This window comes from Microplitis mediator, chromosome 5, assembly GCF_029852145.1.
Source record: "Microplitis mediator isolate UGA2020A chromosome 5, iyMicMedi2.1, whole genome shotgun sequence".
In the NCBI taxonomy this organism is placed as follows: Eukaryota; Metazoa; Arthropoda; class Insecta; order Hymenoptera; family Braconidae; genus Microplitis; species Microplitis mediator.
Window position 1 is genome coordinate 1594315 of NC_079973.1, and position 15863 is coordinate 1610177.

A 15863-nucleotide genomic window follows, 5' to 3' on the forward strand; every position below is an offset into this window, starting at 1 on the left:
TATCAAAATCGAATTACGTGTAAAGTTTTATCATACAAATTACAAATTTATTAAGACTTTTCATAAGAAAAATATTAAAAAAAAAAAAAAACTACCCTCCGTACAATTACGCGTGAATTATAGACCTGAGTTGACACACAACCCATCCGACTCAAGCGATTTCTCACGCTAACAAAAGTCACCCGGTTGTCATTTTTTCCTTTCCAAATTTCTACGCTTATTTTTACTATCCCTGAAAATAAACGGGTTAACCACCGATTGTAATTCGGCTTTCTTTTGAATTAAAAAAAAAAAAACCCTTTCCTGAAATATAAAAAAATATTTATCTCAAAGGGTGAATTTTTTACAATTCCCAAGTATGGAATCCTGCGGAATTAGAGCGTTTGTTTGCTGATAAAAAACAACCGAGAAACCCTTTCCTTGGCAGTCTGGTATTTTTGTCAAGTCAAAGTAACCCTTTTTCGCGCGAATATCGAGTGACGTTAAAAAAATCCGGTATTTTAACTTGTCCATCAATTACGTCCGGACACACGAGGATTGTGGAAATGTCGTTAAGATCGTAGATATTCAATTCCGTTGGTCTTTTTATATATTTTATTATATTTTTTTAGTACAATCATTTCTAGTCTGCACGCACGTACCCTCCACTCGATCTTTACTCAGCGATGCTAAGTTCCTAAGATTCGCTTCAATAGAATCACGATTCTATTCTTTCGCTACTCAATATAATACCGAATGCCGTCTAGATTTTTTTCCTTTTATTCACCAGCAGAGACAGACCCACGAGATGGACTGACTGTGACTGTGACTGTGACTGAGTGACTGCAACGGGACAGAGATATCTCGAGTCTTATCTGGTGAAACTGGCTGGCTGGGTGTGAGATCATCGGAGATTGAGTGTCCGAATGAGAGATGTTTCTTACGACAATTCTTCGCTATTGTTAGTAATCAATGTTATTGTGAATAGATGTTCATTCTTTTTCTTCGGATTTTTCAAATTTATTACTTTATGTAAATTAATTTCACTTCTTTGATAAATAAATTTTTTTTTAATAACGAATCCAGGATCGAGTCGGCTTCTGTTTTTTTAATATCAATTTAAATTTATTTATTTTCTAAAAATTTTTTTTTATATCGAATTCTATTTAAAAAAATTTGGGGATTTTACGGTTTCCGTGGCACCGGTAAATGACCACTAATTTTTGTAGAACTCGAAAAAATAAGACTTTCTTGAAAAATAAAATTTTTCGATATCTCGCTTAGTTTTTGAGAAAAATGGATTTCTAGAAAAATGCGATTTTTTAAAAAAAGTGAAATATTTCATAGGTTTTAATATTTTTAATTTTTTTGTATTTTTTTTTTAGAAAGTGCATTTGAGGAAAAAAATTTTGAAAAAAAAAAACGTCTGAATTAGTCCATTTTTGAAGAAGTTATAGCTATTTGAAAAAAGTCTTATTTCGTCGAGTTCTACAAAAATTCGCGATCATTTGGTGGCGCCACGGAAACCGTAGACTTCCGAAAAATTTTATGATCCTGAAGTTAGCAGACAATTAGTAATTTTTGGATTTTTTTTTCACCACATCAATTACAAAAAAACGAAAACTAAAAATATGCACATGTAGAAAATTTAAAAAACTAAAGATACAATTTTTTCAAATACTTTTTTTTTATGGTTTAACGTCTAAAAAAAAATCCAAAAATTATTAGACGTCTGCTAACTCCAGTATCATAAAATTTTTATAAATTTTTACCAGGACTCAAACTCACGATTTTTGATTTTTAGTAGACGAAAAAAAGAGAAAAAATGGGAATTTATTATGATAGTGGAGTAAAAATTTTTTTAAAATTTATAATAAAATAATAGAAAGTTGTCTGCGTACCAAAATAAAGGGGGAAATAAAAAAGTACCGTAACCCAGTATAAAATAACTCGGGTAGTTTTTTTAGTAATTCACATTGGCGCCCTAAATAGCGTTGTATATATACACTAAGCCGAACAATCTCATGGTCTTTGGTCTTGATTTAAAGTTTAAACTCCCTTTATCTAGCGAATGCCGTCGATCTGGTGAAAAGTGTTCCGAAGGGATTCGTCGATTGAGACTTCAGAGCTTAAACTTTTGAAAATTGTAGCACGCGGACGGTCAGTCTATCCTATTTTAACCGAATACTCCAGAGAGGCCATTGTTAGCTTTGTTTACGACGAGCGCGTGAGATTTCGGAGCACTGATTCGTCTTTGATTCATTCCAACGGAACTGCTCGCTCTAAAATATTTATTTCCGCCGTAAGATAGAGAGCTTTGATTAGAGAATTTGGGGAAAAGAAGCGTTTTATTAAAAAAATTTATTTGATTTATGTTCGGCGAAATTAATTTTATTTTAGGAGAAATGATGAATCGACGCAATAGAAGTGAAAAGGGTTGGACCCGACTGTCTGATAACGGTAACGGAACGTGAGGAAGTTGGAAAAAAAGATTGAAGTTTTATTAATTACGTTGTTATTGAACATAGATTACGATGTTGCACTTGGTCTCAAAAACATCTGTTCCATTCTCAGAAAGAATGTCTCCGGGATATGGATGTGAAAGTTGATGACTTCGGTCGCGAGGTGCCATCGAAGGGTGAGCCACAGGGGCTGGGTTATAGTTACACTCTCCTTTAATTCTCAGTGGGATTCGAGGGTGGACGTAAACAGCCCCCGGGTCTTGATAATCAAAATCAAATTCTCTCTTCTTCAGTAGTTTAGTCAACCGATTTATTTTTGTACCAACATCCGCGATAAAAAAATACCCGGGAGCATTTTTGTTAATTTTATCTGTGATTATTCTTATCTAGAAAAATATTTAACAGTCAAATCATCGGTATTCGAAACCGCGACTTTTAATAAAAAATAAAAAATTTAAAAAATAAATTTGCTGGTAAAAAAAATTCATTAGTCGGACCGATTATTTTTTATTCAAAAGTTGGAAATTGGGTCAATTAAATTTGTCAGTGAGTTGATAGAAAAATTTTTTTTTTTGTAATCGATTAAATGATAATTAAAAGTAGGGGTGAGTAAAACCAGAGTGAAACGATTGGCGTTCGCTGGAAATTTCTCATTTGTAACGAAAGTAAGCGTAAAGCCCCGTGGGTACTATGCAGCAGTACTAGTAATAGTTACTGTACAGTAGTGGGATCGGGTAGAGGAGACGGCGGTACTCGGTCGGGGCGCGAGATTCAAAATTAATGCGGACACGAGATAAAATTAATTTAACGGCGAGTGCGCTCAGCCTGGGGGTGTATGCCGAAACCCGGATCACAATGGCGACCGGTACGAGCCGCGAGTTCCCCAGCCGAACCCGCAAACTCTCTTCTATCTCTGTTACACCCTTTCACTGATACAGAGTTACAAGAGAATGGACCAGAATGGAAGCTATGTAACGCGTGCACGCGAGAAGAGCTCCAGCCCAGCCATGTTACCCAAAACATAATTAGCTTGCATTGTTAATGCACCAATATTTGTACGCTATCCTACTGTTGAGTTGCCTTCCTCTTTCATATTTAATTTGATTTTTTTTTTATTATCGGGTCATCAATAAAAAAAATTTTTCAACCATCGGTTAGTTTTCAGAAAAAAAAATTTTACCTCGCGAGCCTCAAACGCGGAGCTACAGAATTTTTTTACATTAAATTTTGAATACAAAAATTAATGATTAAATTTTTTTTTGAATTTGGAAAAAAATATTAAAATTGACAATAGAAAATTTTCACTCTGGTAGTCAATAAATATTTAGAATGTGAGCGTTCGAACTGGATTTGACAAACTTTGTAAAATATATAGCGGGTAAAATAAAAAAAAAAATTTGATATTCTCATGATTTGAAGTTGACAAAAAGCGTCGACACCCCATCAGCGGAAGGATCATTACGCATTATTCCTTGGCACCAAAGACACGATTCACAATTGTGATTTTGATCCAACACAAGACTCACTACAACATACATTACATTAATAAATCCATAATAAAATGAATAAACTACAAGACAAGCTGTGTCGCGAAGCAAGGGGGCGTCGTAGGGGGGCCCCACCTAGGGCCCGGGGTCTCGTCGTTTGCTCTTCCGTTAGTTCATCGCTTTGCAGTGACTTCCGGTGGCAAGACAAGCACAATGCTTTGTGCATAGAACACACGCGGCGCGCACAACAATCAAGTCTCAAGTTCCTCAGGGGTTTTAACTTCTCTCTCTCTCGCTCGCTCATATCTTTGGAGTTTGTGCCATTCGCAAAGCTTTAAGAATGTACTCGACAAAAAAATACCAATAGCGAGCAGAGCAAGATGGAGAGAGAGAAAGAGAGAGTGAAAGATAAAAGCCAAGCTAAAATCTAAAGCCAAAGGTAGAATTGAACCGAGTAAATTATAGACTTGGCTTAGCCGTTAACGGCAGTAGTCATCTGCTTACGAATCGACTGCACGTGAGCCCTGTGTGCTTTTTATAGGGGAGTGAATATTATGTCCATTCTAGTCGACAATGAACATGTCTTTAGACTCTAGACTCTAGACTCTGCTCTCTCACTAAAACTTAATACTTAACTCGGGTTTTATTTTCCCCCTACTCCCACTTGGGACTGATTTTGGTCTGATAATCGAGACGGGGCCTTGCGAGTCCTCTTGAGACCCGAAACCCAGGCTATGGCCCGCTCGAGAGTTCCTCGGTCCGATTGTTTAGTGACTTGAGTAGTTTTTAGCTTGCGACCCTGCCACTCACTTTTCAATTACTTGCCTTCTTATCCTTCTAATAAAACTTCTTGTGCATATTATAGTGATATGTATTTTAAAACGACTAACGGTCGATTTAATTGTCCGAGTCAATGAGTTCGAGTCCTTGATCTCGAGATTTATTTATTTATTTTTTACACCTTAACGTTTGAACAAATTAACGTGGGAATTTTATTATTATTTCTGTGATTACAAGGGGCTGAAAAAATTCGGGCAAAATGGGTCGTCCTAAAAAAATTTTTTGCAAATTTCTCAGAGCACAATTAAAGTTAAATTTTCTCACTAACATTTCACGGTGTCCATTTTGCCCCTCTATCCCAAAATATATATATATGATCTAATCCAAAGTTTGTAGAATTGACCGCGTTATCAAAGGGTTGGCCGGACTTTGAAAAGCCGGTTCTTCTACAGACTGCCTGGGAATTTCTGACACGTAAAGTGACGATGTCGTAACGTGGGTGTGTAGAAGACCCGTAGAAGGAGGTGAGTCGTCAGGGAGGCACGAAGCTATTAAACTGACAGAAACACTTGCCACCCCCTTCCGATGCTCTGCCGTTGCTCTCTGGTGTTAAGGGGGTGGTTCGCTCGCTTCTTTCACCCGCATATCAGTCGGTCTTTCCACTCTCCTCTTTCTCTCTCTCTCTCTCCCTCTCTACATAACATCCGTCCTTTTATTACTCGACGTTATTAATAATTTTTTTTCACCACCTCCAGATTGTCTTTGAAAAAAATCCAGCAAAATGTCTGCGTCAAAGCCAAGCAATTTAAAATTTAATAGACCGACACCATTATTATTATTTTTTTTTATTATCATTCTATTGATAAATCATCAGATCGTCAGCGACTTTTATCTCGCGTGTAATAAATATAAGTCCGCGCAGTACTAAAGTAAAACGAATCGTCATATATAAAATATAAAATATAAAATGATATTGTATGTAAAGAGCGCAGTATCAAATGGCTCGGAGTGAGAGTGAGTAAGAAAAACAATCGCGACATTTTTTATACCGGTGTAAATCAAATACCAAATATTACCAAAGAGTCAACGTTAAGAATAAAATAGAGAAAGAGAGAGAAAAAAAAAGAGACGTGTAATAGTGACTAGGGATTACATACACGCGTTGCTGAGTAATAAAGAATGATATAACTGCTTGCGACACATGTCTTGGCTCGGTAAAATACACCCGCACTATACTAACGTATCATACATATATGTTCAACATATATATGACAGACTTATTTATTTATTTTAGTGCATGTACGATGCCACGAGATGAAAATTTAAGGCCTTTTATTTCCATTAAACACTAAATGTCATGTTAACATTAAATTTTTTAGATTACATGGGAAAAAATTTTTTTATGTCCTGAGAGTCTGGAAAAAAATTATGTGTACTTTTTTTTTTTTAAACCTCGCACACTAAGTGGATTTTAAGGAACCTGATACTCAACTTTGATACGATAATTTAGTTTACTTCAGAGTGTTGACGTTTGTAGTCAAGGGGTCGAGGATAAAGTTTTTGAATTTTGGGAAAAATTTTATTGAGGCAATAGTAACTGACCAATTTCAATTTGCTTCCAAGTTGTTGTGTGAGATGTTTTTTATGGGGAATAGAAAGTGAATTTTTTTCGGGTTGATATGAGGATCTGACGTCTGACCGCAACGGTTCTTCGCACAGAGGGAGGCTGCTGACGTTTGTCAGGGTTCCTACGAAAACATACAAAAGAAGTGGGATTGAAAAAAATTCAAAGTCAATTGAAAACCGTTATGATGAAAGTAAACAAACAGCTAAATTATTTTATAAAGAAAATGGATGTTTCAAAGTTTGGACTTTTTTATGAAATTCAGTTTCTTCAAAATTTTATTCATCCAATTTTTTTGTTAGTAAATTTTAGAATAAAGTATTGAAATTTCGGTGCATAATTTATTTAATTTTATTGTTTAACTTTGAAACAAAGAATTGATGTTTTTTAAAAATTCAAATTTTAATTTTTTTAACCCGGGAATCTTTCATTTCTTCTTGAAGATTTTGAGATCACCAGCTGATTTTTCACATTTTGCAGCAATCGAACATGACTTGCTCACATTGACAGCGAATGCTTTTATCTCTCAAAATTTTATCCAGCACTTTTGGCCAAAATTTGTTATATTCTTAAATTCAACGCAACACTGACAGTTGTTTTTTTTTTTCACCTGTCTAATTGATATTTTACTTTGCTTTTTTGGTACACAGAAAAGAAGGATTTCTTGGGGCAAGAAAAAATTTTCATTATGAAATGAAAATGACAATTTTCTTAGGACTAAAAATTTTTTCTTGCCCCAAAAATTTTCGTTTTCAATTCATAATGCGAAAAATTTCTTAGGACAAGTAAAAATTTTCTTGACGTGAGTAAAAGTTTTTTGTGCCAAGAAATCCTTTTTTTCTGTGTATGAAACATGTTTTCTAATCATGTTCTAAAACTGACATGACTGGACCTGTTTCCGTTTATCGGGTCAATTTGACAGGACCCTTCAGGACTGAAAGAAAATAGAGGTCAAAAATTTATACTATCGATATTTTTGAACCCCCCCATTTTACCCCAACATTCTGAAATTCCATTCTAATGAATTTCACTCCGAAAAATGTAATAAAGTAGATAATTGATCATTTATTCAAAATTAGTCATAAATGATTGAGAGATGTACCAACAAAAGCTTCTTATCCATTCTCTGGACTCGTGTCCTTCCATACCATTACATTTTATCCAACAATACAGAGCACAAGGACGCACATACATGTCTATATATATATTTATTTATATATATAAACCAACATATATTCTATTCTCTCGACACTATTATACACACAATACAATACAATACTAATACCCAGTAGCAGTGGCAGTGTTTAGAGTTTGGTGCTCGAGCAATAGCATCCCTAGCCAGAGATGCTGCGGTCCAGTGGTGGGGAAATACGTGATAGGGGTGGCTCCGCCTGCGGGCCAACCAGGATCCCGGGACAAACGATTCCGCCACACCCAAAAGGATCCTCCTTGCAGTGTACTCCCTCGGGAGCCGTAACATCCTCTTCTCATCAGATTCCGGATCCTAAAACTCTAGTGTTAGTAGTCTGCCAAGAGCCAGCTGACGGCGCAGCTCGCGCGAGCCCACTATATTTTTCTCTTTTCAATCCGCGTGCCCGCGGGTTTATCCTTCGCTCCATACAAACCTGTGACAAATGTGATGTCTAACCAGTTACCTCTTCATTATTAAATTTATTTGATATTTCATATATATATATATAGTAATATTTAACACTCTCATATAGTTATTTATTTATTAATGTGACCAAATATTTTTTTGTGATTTTTTTTTACGTGATTATGTGCCAGTGACTATTTATTAATTAATTATCAGTAATTATTTGAATAATGGATTTAACTAAATCGAATATTAATTACAAATTAAGTGGTAAGTTTTCAAAAAAAATTTAATTGATTTTTTTTTGTTGTTTTGTTGATGAAAAAAAATTCATTGAAATAAAAAAGATTTTTTTTACGGTCAATTTTATAATGAAAAATTTTAATTGATTTTTAAAATTATTAATTTGAATGTAAATAAATAATTACAATGATAATAGACATTATTATGAATGATATGATATAATTGGAGTAGTAATTTTATTCAAAGGGATATTCCCGGTATCACCAGGACGTCCTGTGCGGTTAAAATGCGGTTTTAAAAACGCGTGTGAATAAACCGTTAGTGCAATCTCCGTCGCGTATTTTACCTCGTACAGATATTTATATTAAAATATATATATGTATGTTGTAAATATGGTGGGCAATTTGCTGAATTATCTGGTGAAGTTTCCCGGAGAAGATTAGATGAAGGAAAAAATAATTTCTCAAATTAATGATACAATTAATTATTTAAAATTTTAAAAATATCAAGGCACTGAAGTGATGATTGTTTGTTTAGTTTATTATCTCAGGAATTTAAGACCAAAGAATCTTTGTGCCACCCAGATATATCTTCCGTTCCTTGAAGAGAACCAGATAATAAAGGCGCTCGTATTTCAGTATCATCCTCTCGAGCTCTCGTAACCAAAACATCGGCACATATTAATGAATTAATTGATGACTCAATGATTCATTCAGTATTTATGTCTATAGTAAATATTTTTTCGATATTTATCTCATCCTGTTTACAAACAGTTCTTATTAATTTTCAAAGGGATTAGAATTTTTTACATCAAGTAGATTTTTACTGAAGTGTTTTGAGGATCTGTTCAAAAGTTTTTTGAATTTTTAATGATCGATTTAATTGCGAGGAACTGAGGACATTAACTGAGAAAAGTAGAAATGAACTCAAGTGGGATTTTTGAGTCACAAGACTCGGGCATGTGACATTTTCATATATTTAAATAATAAGTATAATGATCATTAAAAAATTGCGCAGGAGAATAAAGAAAAATTTCAGTCATAAAATTGTGGGTAAAGTAGATTCCTTCCTATGACTCAAAGTAGAAAAATATCAATATATAAATTCCTATTAAATATCATTATCTAAATTTTGAGCCTATAAGTAAAAATATTTTGCAATAAATGTCATTTATTTCCGTCACTAATTTAAAAACTTTCTTATTTTCAAATCGAAGTTAAATTTCCCTCTCAAAATTATACTTTATGACCCTTTTACCCCTTCCCTTTTTTTTTTTAAATCAACCGGCCAGAAATTTTTGTTACAATTTTCCATGTCCATCTTACCCCTTATTAAAATTTCCCATGACCATGACTGCATGTCGTAAAATCGCTTATCATAACTCTAGATTTCGGTGAAAAAAATTTATCAATAATAATAAAATCTAAAAAAATGAATTCTCACGTAAAAAATTTCTCATAACCCTTCTGGCACTTGTTCAATTAATCTATCTAATCATCCTCTTGATATCCTCTTGTCCATCCGTAAAAAAACATATCTTCAACGTGCACAGTAGCTAATATATATATATATATATTTATATATTAATATAAACCATAAAATCCATCCTCAGACTTAAGATGTCACAGAAGCTGTCAAGTGGCCTCGAGTACACGTCCCAAGTTCATGTCCAACGACACCCTCTTTAGGATCAAGAATAGGTCTTCTTACCGATAATCCCTTCTCCAGTGTTTACTCACTCGCTTATACCTCTTCACTTTATATTATACTTGAAAAAAAATAAATAAATAATTATTTATCCCCAACCCCATTCGGTCCTCGTCCCTGCCCAGCCAGAGTATTTTTAAAAATATAAATACCAAATATTTTAATCCACCTGTGATTCATCTTATTTATGAATTTACGATTCCGATACTTTTATCACTAAGATAAATATATAAGAAATAATAATAACCTTCGATAACAACTATCCGACATATTTATTGTTATTGATAGAGATTTTCTCATCACCGTCACCCAGACGATTAAGATGATCTTTAAAAAAGGAACCGACTGTCCAATAAAATAAAAAACGCCGGCCTTATCTCAGGTCAAACATTAAATTTTGTTCCCATGGATTTGTGGTAAATATAGATCTAGACGGCTTGGGTTGATCCTAGATCAGTAGACTAACTCAAGTAAATATGACGCTAAGTGCACGATTTACTTTATTTTTCAGTTTTATTTTGTTTCAAGGGATTTGCGCTTAACGTAAACTCGTAAAAGAAAGCGAGAATAGCAAACAGTCTGCTAAAGGAACTTGTGATAACGAAAAATTTAGTGGGCTAATTTTTTTTTATTTTTCGTTGCAGGCAGTAGTGACGAAGGCGAGGCTGCCACTAGCGGAGTCGTCGAAAGCAGCACGGAAATGGAAGACAGAAATATTTACGATGGAAAAAGGCCTGATGCGATGCAAGAGTTCGCCTCATCGACGCAGTTTAAGGACGAGTTTAAGGGAGTTAGTGAGAGGAAAAGCAAGGGAAGGGATGATGATAAGACGTGGGAGTTTTCTGATAGGCAGACTCGTGATTATCGGATTGATTACCGTAAGTTTTTTTTTACGATTTATTTTTAATTAATTTTTTAATTGATGTAAAATTTTTATTTCGTAATTTTGATGCAGATTTTATTTGAATTCAAAAAAAAGATTTAAATCTAAAATCAAAATTAATAGAGGAAGGGGGGCAAAAGGGGGTAGGGTAGGCAAAACGGAGTACCCCCAAAATTTGATAAAAAAAAATTTTACATTTTTAATGATTTTTAAACATTCCAAAATCACTTCTGTAAATATAATTAAGCGTTACTTTAAATTTTTTTTGGTAAACTTTTTCAAAAATCAATTGTCACACGGTGAAAAATTTCCACTAAATTTTACTATGGGTGCATCGTAACGCTGGACTATAAGAAAACTGGTACAAAATTTACAAGTGTTCCATAGTAAACGTAGGCGCAGATTACACGATTGTGGCCTATGCGCATACGTTTACTATGGGCCACTTGTAAATTTTGTACCAGTTTTCTTATAGTCCAGCGTTACGATGCACCCATAGTAAAATTTAGTGGAAATTTTTCACCGTGCAGTTGAAAAATATTAATGCCGTTTGTTTTATGATAAAAACTATTAAAAAATTTTTTTCTTCTTTTGTATCCAATGAACATGTAAAATATAATTTTTCTTCATGTAAATTACTTAAAAAAAAATTCAACTTAATCAAATTCGTTTAAAATCCAGAAATTTTTTTTTTTACCTTTTTTAGGGGGTACCCCACTTTGCCCGCAGAAATGAAATTTTTTTTTTTCAACGGTAACTGAAAATTTCTTCTATTTACTTTGAATATCATAAAAAAAAAGATTTAGCGTATTTGAGTCCTCGAAAACTTGGTATTTTCTTAAGTTCCCCTTTTTCCCCTCCCTCCCCTAATTTGAAAATTTTTTTGCGGTTGGCAATTGTGTAGATAAAAAAATAAATAAAATATTAATGAGATTCACATGATTTTTTAATTAACAGAAACAATAAAACAAGAACCAAAAGAATCAAAAGAGCACACCCGTGACTGGTTGTCACCGGTACCAGAAGTAGAAGTCGGAAGTTCATCATCCGGTCCTCTAGTCCGTGCAAGAAGAGAAATATCCCGGGGAACAAGATTTGGGCCCTTTCTGGGCAAATGGGCCAGCGAGCCGCACAATCCTCGTTACGCCTGGGAGGTAAGTGTCATAATTTCCTACCAATTAAATCAGTTGATCCCCCTCTCCTCACTCTGAATGCCAAAAAACGTAAAAATCAGTTAGAACTAGAAGATTCACACGGGCGCCTTATCGGATATCATAATCAGGCAAAATAAATCTCTTAGCAACGGTTATTGAAAGATGATCGATCTGTTTATAACTCCATTCCCATCTACCGAGAGATGTCGGATTCGATGTTAGAATTTAAGTCTATTGGGTAGATAATAGCAGAGAAAAAAAATAAGTATCAGGAAGAGGAGAAAGAATGCCAGTAGACAAGAAGAGAGGAGACGAGACGATATTTTTTTTGAGTTCTGTTCATTTCTGTGTTGCTACCACCAAGTGGACCGCTTTTAATCCTCCAAGTATTATCCGACAGATGCCGACTGCACTGGAGCAGTGAAGAGAAGAGTAAGAGAATCGTCATCATCACACGACACAACTTTCAATACCCACCACCTGGCATATCCACCGAAAGATCCGATGGGGTGTCATCCGCGTTGACGGATCTGTCAATTGGTTATAGCTTTCGGACACCTACCCGTCAAATACTCCAACTAAATCCGTACCAACACGCACACCGTTGCACACCACACGACACACATCGAACATCGAACCCTTGGTCTCCAGCTCTACTTGTAGCCTGTGAATCTCATCTCATCAACGAATAATATATTTATATGCTCCAACGAGATCGTTGAAATAAAATTTTTTCTGTCTGAATGCTTCGTAAATAAGTCAAATAACTTTTTTTGTGTGAATTTTTGATATGATAGTTGTGTGTGTATGTGTGTGTGTGTGTGTGTGTGTGTTTGTAAGCTGGTGATGGCTACTCTGTAAATGGAATAACGCATGTCGTACTGACAAAATGTAAATGGCGCTATCCATCTAAAACCCGACAAAAACCCCGTCGGACCAACTGTCGACCAGCGCGATTACGGGATCGATTAAAGCACGAGGCTACCCCCTTCGTTTTCGTTAGCAAACCTCGATCTATCATGTCCACGCGCGAACCGACACCCATTTAATTCCTGTCTATGGGTCTTTGATACTCAGCTCAGGATTTTCCTGGTGAATTTTTAAAAGGCTGCCTGCTGAGCTGAGATTATGGATCTGAGATAATGCCTATTAATTTTTGGTATTTATGGAAATTTTAGCGATCGATCTTCCGCGTCAAATTTTTATGAGAAAAAATTTTCACACCTTATTTTGAGTTACTGATGCACACCCTGTCTTGATACTGGTGTGCAATTATTCAAATAAATATTTACTTAGAAAATATAAAAATAATTAAATTTAAAACGTTTTCATAAAAAAACAAGAAATCAAGTATCCGGATACAAAAACATAACTTCCTCTGTAAAAATAAATTTTTGTTTACACAAACCATCAGATCCTCAAAAAAACGGGTAATATTTTTTTATTATTTATGAAAAAATGACAAAAGTCCCAGAACCCACCTGTCTAGATTGGCTAGGTTTTATTATAATGCACACCATATATTTTTTTGATCCAAGGGGTCCGCGGAATATTCAGGGGGACACCCTGTGCTATACGAGGGGCGTGCGGAGCTCGTTTCTCTTCTATGCATTGCTATTTCTATCATTATTATTGTTATTTTTTATCGATAAGATTACTCGGCAGTAGATATTAATGTATCCGCTAGTTTCAAATTATCGTGATCTTGTGATGTTTTACGCGGTGACGCGTGATACGCAGAGACGATGATGCGGCGTGCCTCAGTGGTGACTAAACCAATCTTTGGCTTAGCTCATTCGCGCGTAACATCACTCTCACGATATAGGACACGACCCTCATGTGATACGGCTCTATTATACACACTCGCTTGCGTGTCTCTACGGCTTAGACCAATTTGCTAAATTATATCAATTCTCCGTCAATTTAAAAAACTTTTGTACATTTTTTGTCATCCTCTTTTCATTAATCATCCACTTTTTTAAAAATACACATCAAAGTACTGCACACCCTTCGCTCTCGGGTGTGCATTCAAACAATTTCCAATAAAAATATAAAAACTCAATTTTCTTGACAAAACATATAAATTTATTTTTAAAAAACAATAGAAGTTAATGCACACCCTTCGCTCTCGGGTGTGCATTCAAAATAATTTCCAATAAAAGTATAAAAATTCAATTGTTCTTGACAAAATATATAAATTTAGTTTTAAAAAACATTAGAAGTTAATGCACACCCTTAGCTCTCGGGTGTGCATTGAAACAATTTCCAATAAAAATATAAAAACTCAATTTTCTTAACAAAATATATAAATTTATTTTTAAAAAACATTAGAAGTTAATGCACACCCTTCGCTCTCGGGTGTGCATTCAAAATAATTTCCAATAAAAGTATAAAAATTAAATTTTTCTTGACGAAACATATAAATTTATTTTTAAAAAACACTAGAAGTTAATGCACACCATTAGAACCTGAGGTGTGCATCAAAAATTTTTTAATAAAATTTTTTTTTCTCCAAGAATTTGAATCTTTGGAGTGAAATTTAGTTTTTAAAAAAAATTTGTTCAAATAACAATTTTTATTTCCACTTGATCGCGGTGGTCGCCCTAGATTTTATTACTAAACTCCCGTGACCACTCGAGTACAGGGTTTTCTTTTCTCTCACTATATATAATAATAAAAGAGCAAACCCGCGTGAGTGAGTGAGCGAGTGAGAGTGAAAAAAAAAAAAATATAATAACGGCAGCTTGTTTTTCATCATTCGTAAAGGTTCCTTACTCAGAAAGCACACACGCGTCGCGGTGACCCAGCTTTATACCACTACACTATACTTTTTTGCCAAATCGTGCGGAAAGCCACACACGGGCCATTATATTGCCAACGTATGTCGCTGACAAATTATATTGATGACTTTTTTTTTTTACAATCGTACACATTTTTACGAATAATTTGTTCTTTTTCTTTCTGCCACATCTTCAAAATAATTTTACAATTTAATTATCCACTCATTCCTTAAATTACAATAAATAAAAATTTTTATTATGATCATTGTCAATAAAATAAAAAAAAAATCACTTTATTTTTTATTTTACATAAAAAACTTTTTAAAATTTCAACAATTGCACCCCGCGGTTCCATTGTAACCGCGATTATTTTTTTATAGAAAGCACTTTACACACAACCAAAAATATAAACGAATGGTCAAGCGTCGGAAGTGATTGTAACAATGCCGATATTACGCGGGATTGAAAGTAAAGTAAAAAAAAAAAAAAAAATTGAAACGATTATTTTTTGGGTGGGTTCAACTCAGGTATTTCTAGTTCCATTCATATCACCTTTACACTCACACAAATCCTTCAGGTTATTTAAATCAATCGCTAAGTGAGCACAGTAGCACAGTAGCCACACAAAACGAAGCTTCTCAAGGCGTAGGGTTACGCAGCCACGACCTGCGATTCTTAAATTTCCGCATTTAAATTCACAATAATAGTAATAATTATTATTATTATAATAAAAGAAGAAAGAATTACAAGTGAGTTTATTTATGCGGAGAAAGTACTATTGACAGGAAACAAGTGACAATCAGACCCTTGGGATCTTTTATTGTCACAGCTCGTCACGTTGACGAACCGTGGCCACTTTTAAATTTCACTGAGCTCAAAAATGTCTCGAGGGCCTTGCGGTCATCTGGTCACCGAATGACCAACAGAAATTCTACGTGTGAATATTGCAGCCCAATTTTGTGTATTAATTTTTATTAAAACTTTTAATTAAATGAATTTCCGTCACTTTTACCCCCACCCCTCCCTGCGCTTCGTTTCTATTCATAAAAAAAATTACAATGATAATAACGATAAATTTAAAATCAATTACAAATTCATGTATCAATTGACTGGCAATAGTCTAAAATATTTTTTGGCCATTGTTGTGCACGAAACAAGTTGACAATA

The 15863-nt window shown here is 34.4% G+C and overlaps 1 protein-coding gene across 4 annotated transcripts in view; it reads left to right on the plus strand.

Moving 5' to 3' along the window:
* Positions 1 to 15863, plus strand: part of LOC130668178 (histone-lysine N-methyltransferase MECOM-like) — a 54794-nt gene that overhangs the window by 20120 nt on the left and 18811 nt on the right. For 2 of the 4 annotated variants that reach the window (XM_057470338.1, XM_057470340.1), the window contains exons 2-3: positions 10524 to 10757; positions 11720 to 11916. In XM_057470338.1, coding sequence (XP_057326321.1) covers positions 10524 to 10757; positions 11720 to 11916 — 431 coding nt within the window. Of the gene's footprint in view, positions 1 to 7706; positions 8200 to 10523; positions 10758 to 11719; positions 11917 to 15863 lie in introns of those variants that run through there. The other 2 variants (XM_057470337.1, XM_057470339.1) reach the window with 2 other exon arrangements.